Source organism: Camelina sativa, chromosome 11 (assembly GCF_000633955.1).
Source record: "Camelina sativa cultivar DH55 chromosome 11, Cs, whole genome shotgun sequence".
NCBI lineage: Eukaryota > Viridiplantae > Streptophyta > Magnoliopsida > Brassicales > Brassicaceae > Camelina > Camelina sativa.
The window spans coordinates 47,121,308-47,125,778 of record NC_025695.1 but is presented as its reverse complement, the minus strand read 5'-3'; the positions used below and the strand labels follow the sequence as shown (position 1 = coordinate 47,125,778).

The 4,471-nt window shown below is 36.3% G+C and overlaps 1 protein-coding gene across 1 annotated transcript in view; it reads right to left on the bottom strand.

The window, feature by feature from the left end:
* Positions 1,080-4,471, bottom strand: part of LOC104726892 (nucleobase-ascorbate transporter 6-like) — a gene marked incomplete in the record, with an annotated part of 4,179 nt that continues 787 nt past the window's right edge. Inside the window, 12 exon segments of the mRNA XM_010445851.2 lie at positions 1,080-1,589; positions 1,755-1,993; positions 2,088-2,179; positions 2,271-2,329; positions 2,417-2,503; positions 2,611-2,707; positions 2,859-3,043; positions 3,141-3,200; positions 3,300-3,375; positions 3,491-3,591; positions 3,705-3,881; positions 3,985-4,082. Coding sequence (XP_010444153.1) covers positions 1,371-1,589; positions 1,755-1,993; positions 2,088-2,179; positions 2,271-2,329; positions 2,417-2,503; positions 2,611-2,707; positions 2,859-3,043; positions 3,141-3,200; positions 3,300-3,375; positions 3,491-3,591; positions 3,705-3,881; positions 3,985-4,082 — 1,490 coding nt within the window.

The window sequence follows — 4,471 nt, the reverse complement described above, 5'->3', positions numbered from 1 at the left end:
AGTTCAACCTATGCAGAGTAAATTACTAATTCACAAGTCATAACAGAAGAAGTTAATCACTAACTTTTGTAAGATACTCACTCTACTACATGCATCTCAAAAGTTAAAAAGTATTTATATTTATCAACTAGTAACTAGTATTGGACCACTATTTTAGAAAATATTTTCACCAAATTTTAATTTCCTTCTTTATTATATTCTGTTTTTTTATCCTAGTTTTGTTTAAATAATTTCTACAACTAACATTGTACTAAACAAATTTGGCTGCTGTCTATGATTCACAACCAAAGTATTCTAAGATTCTTATCTATACAATTGTTTTAAACGTTTTAACCAATAGGTTAAGGTTTTCTTTGATTACTACAACTCAATTTATAATAAAAAACAATTGAATTGCTGCCATTAAAAAAAAATTGAATTTAGATAAAGACATAAAGTGTATGTAATATTCACAGTAGACATGGCGTTTAATAAACGATAATTAAATCTACTTAAATGAGTAATAATAGTTATATATTTCAGAAATGCGAGTTCAATACGAAAAAAGATATATAGTTTACAGAACAACAAAAATAAACAAATTTGTTTTTGTCAACTAAATAAAGCAACTTTTTATAAATCTGTTTTTTAAGGCAATGATGAGCTTTTTGTGGAAATTAAAATAACGAAAATGACAACCAAAAATGAAGTAATAATATTCCCCTCGTGCAATCAACCCTATTCACATGCTTACTGTACACTTTATCTCGATCTCCTGAAAGCCTGTGTCGTATTAAACTTTAATTATTGAACATTGCTAATTAATTACGGTGTCAATCGATCAGCCTTACAAAACAAAGTAATCTTAACCTTTTGCTTGGCCATTAATTAAGATAACATACAAAAGTTGCCTTAATGCCTCTCTATATTTTATTTAACAGAGAACAAACACCTCACGCAAGAGTGAAAGGTCTCCCTATTTCTTAATTCTGTTGCTTATTCATAAATTAATCACCAAATTTAATTTAAAGTATCGACATAATCAATCAAGGGTTCTTTCAAATGAAGACGTTTGAGTGAGAAAACAGATCTAAGCAAAATTCAGCTAAAAAATTGTTTAGAAGCTAATCAAAATCACAAAGTAGTGTTCCCTCGGATTTACAAAGACAAAAGCATTAGAGAGAGAGAGAGTAAACAACAATGCTCTTAAGATTCATCATTCTTGTAAATAAGACTATAGAAATGTGAGAGATATTTAAAGTTTTCAAAGTTGTCAAAAGAACCAAGACAAAGCGGCTTGAAAACTCAAGGCAAGAATGGTGAAACTCTTGAGTTTTCACCACTTTTGTTTCCAGTTATATCTTTGCTCTTCTCTTCTTCCCCTTCCCCTTTCAGACAGATGGGAAATACTTGTTGAGATTGAAAGGAAGAGAGTAGAATTCCTCACTTCTTGTATCACCCTTGAAAGATCTAAACTTGTCCCACCAGTGCTTTCCTCGGTCTTTCCTTATCGAAGAGTCTTTCTTGTGCAATGTGTTGTCCAAGAAGAAGGCGACGCTGCCAGCAACAAAAGGCTCTGAGGAGAACGGAACATTCACCATATCGTTGAACTGTCAAAAAATATGTAAGATAATAAGAGTTTCATTAGCTCAGGCCAAGCTAAACTCGAATTTTTGCTATTGGATCAAAAGATGGGTGGAGTTTTAAGCATTTGTTGATTATTCTACCAAAAACCAATTTCAATGGAAAGAGAACAGTGAGTTGTTACAACATACCCAACGAGCCCCAGTGTGGACCGGACCATATCCTTTGATTGCGGTGTACTCATTGAAGTACTGAGGGATGGACAAGCCAAGGAAGACAGAGAAGCCTAAGATGAACTTGGTCCTGAAGCTGTTTAATTTGCAGAACTGAAGGAAACTCAAACCTCCAGCTCCCACGCACGCAAAGAAGAGACAGTATAAAGCAGCAATGATGGGTGCGGGAATTGAAGCAAACACAGCTCCAAATTTTCCTGCATTATCATATGATGGATCATCAGTATAGACTAAATTTCAAGCAAAATATTTTTCTTTCATTTGTGGATATAGATAAGAATTGCAGCTAACCGAGAATAGAGAAGAATATCATGAAGCCTGCAGCTATCTGGACAACCCTTCGACTGCCAACTCGTGTCAAGGCCAATAATCCCGCATTTTCCCTGCAGTTAAGAGCAAGAAAACCAACTTTCATACCAAAATATCTAGAGAAATTAGTACTATCAGATCATTTATCATCTCTGAGATACTTACACAGAGACAGAGGAACCAGCTCCAGTACCAAACAACCCTGATATCAGAATCGCAACGCCCTGTTTCATAAAACATAGAATAAACACTTCAGAATTTGATCAATATAGATTCAGCAACATTATAAGTTCAAAATGTAGCTGAGTTACCTGCCAGCCAACACCGCGGCTGAGAATAGATGGTGGCAACATCGTTGCACTTGCGTATCTCGAGACAGAGACAAAAGCACCGGTTGACTTTAAAGTTCAGCCAGACACAGAAGAAACAAGAATGAATACACAGAATAACAGAGCATAGACATTATATATCGAAAGATTAAAACATGAAGAAAATAACCACAGACCTCAACTAGAGCAACAAAAGAAGCCATCATCATTGCAAAAGCTTCTCCAGCATCAAACGACGGGGCGCCCCACTGGAAAGGCCATGGAACTCTTATCCTGAGTTAAAAAAAAAACTAATGTTAGCAACGAATCCAATGAGATCACAATTTTGAATCACATTTATCTTTTGATACTCAATTTCTTCATGCTCTTTTGTTCTGCTTAAACAGCAAAATTCTAGTGGAAGAGCTGCGTTGTAACCACTTACCATGGGGCAGCACCTATTATTCCAGCACGATCTGTCCTGCAACTTGTTTGTGTAGTTGGTGCAGCACCATTGTAAGCCCCACCAACTGTAAGAAGATGAGCATAGATCCACACAATCACCACCGCGAATATCACAGCAAATCGGTCAAACACATTTTTCCCTGATTTGATCACATGAGGCAGGTACTGCAACAGGAAACATGAACACATGAAATCAGGTAACCGTCATAATTATAGCTTTTGATATTAGGAGTTAGACAGGTTTAATATGTTAGTGAGTTACCTGTGAAACGAATACTAGAATAAGAAGCTCAGGCAGTCCAATCTCTATGCATTTAGCAACCTGAAATGTAAAAAGGGATATTAACAACTGAAGAAATTAAGAGTTTCTGGTCTGCTCATTAAAACTGTTTGTGTTTCAGTGTATTTAGAGTAGACTTACCCCCGGGAAACCAAACTCATACAGCCCAAAACCAACGAGACCCACCAGGGGAACAGCTGAAATAGGACTTAAGAACCTGCAAATGATATACAAAAGAAATGAAAATCGCCTCGTCGTTAATGTAATGCTGAAGACAAGTCTGAGAAAGCTAATGTTGTAACATCTGAGACCATATTATCCTCCAGACTAACCTAACAACATTACGCCAGAGACCACTGAAACCAAGAATCATCTGAAAGGTAGAAGCAACAATCAAGGCGCCTTGGGTTGCCCGCATTATCCTCTCAAATCTCTAAACAAAGCAAAACATATTCTTTGTTGTTATAACAGCACCAAGAAAGAAAGGGTCATAGAGATGATGAAATAAAACATGATAAAAATAAACAGGAAGTCATAAAATCATACCTCAATAGGATTAGAGGTATCACTGAATCTGCCAGAGAGGATGATGGAAATTGTTGTTGGCACAAAGGTGTAGGAAGCTCCAATAACAGCAGGCAACCTAGTCCCGAACAGCGTTTGGAGCAGTGTGTTGATTCCAGCAACAAAGAGAATAGTCTGGATCACCTTTGCCTTCTCTTCCTGAAATTACAGAAAAGGCAAAAAATCATTTACAATCAGTGACACCAATTAATTTGCCTTGCTCGTTAATATTATAATAAAGTAAACGCTGTGGAGGACTTACGTATCCACCTCCCATCTGGGGAACAAGAGCGGTAGGTATGAGCACTGTTGTGCCAAGCATCACAAGGTAATGTTGAAATCCAAGAAGAATAGCTTCAGCTGAAACATAAGAATGAAGACACTATCTAATAAGTAGTTTATGGAGAAACTAACGAATTCCAAACCAAACACACTGTCTGGATTTAAGGTGTAAACCAATTAATCCTCCAAAGAAGCTAAAACATATGGAAGAGATTGAATAGTAACTCGTTATCATTCCAACATTACCCAGAGAGTGATAATAAAAGAAGACAAGACAACACAAATTTGGCAACAGATTAGGTAAGACTAAGAACTGTGAAGAAGAAGAAGAAAAAGACAAATCTAACGAGAATCGAACAAGCTAAAACAAGAGTGGGTAGTCTTAATTAAGGTCGGCGTCGACACATTGTTCAAAAGAAGAACGCCGAATAAAGTGACAAAAAAAAAAAAAAAAAAAAACCCCCCCC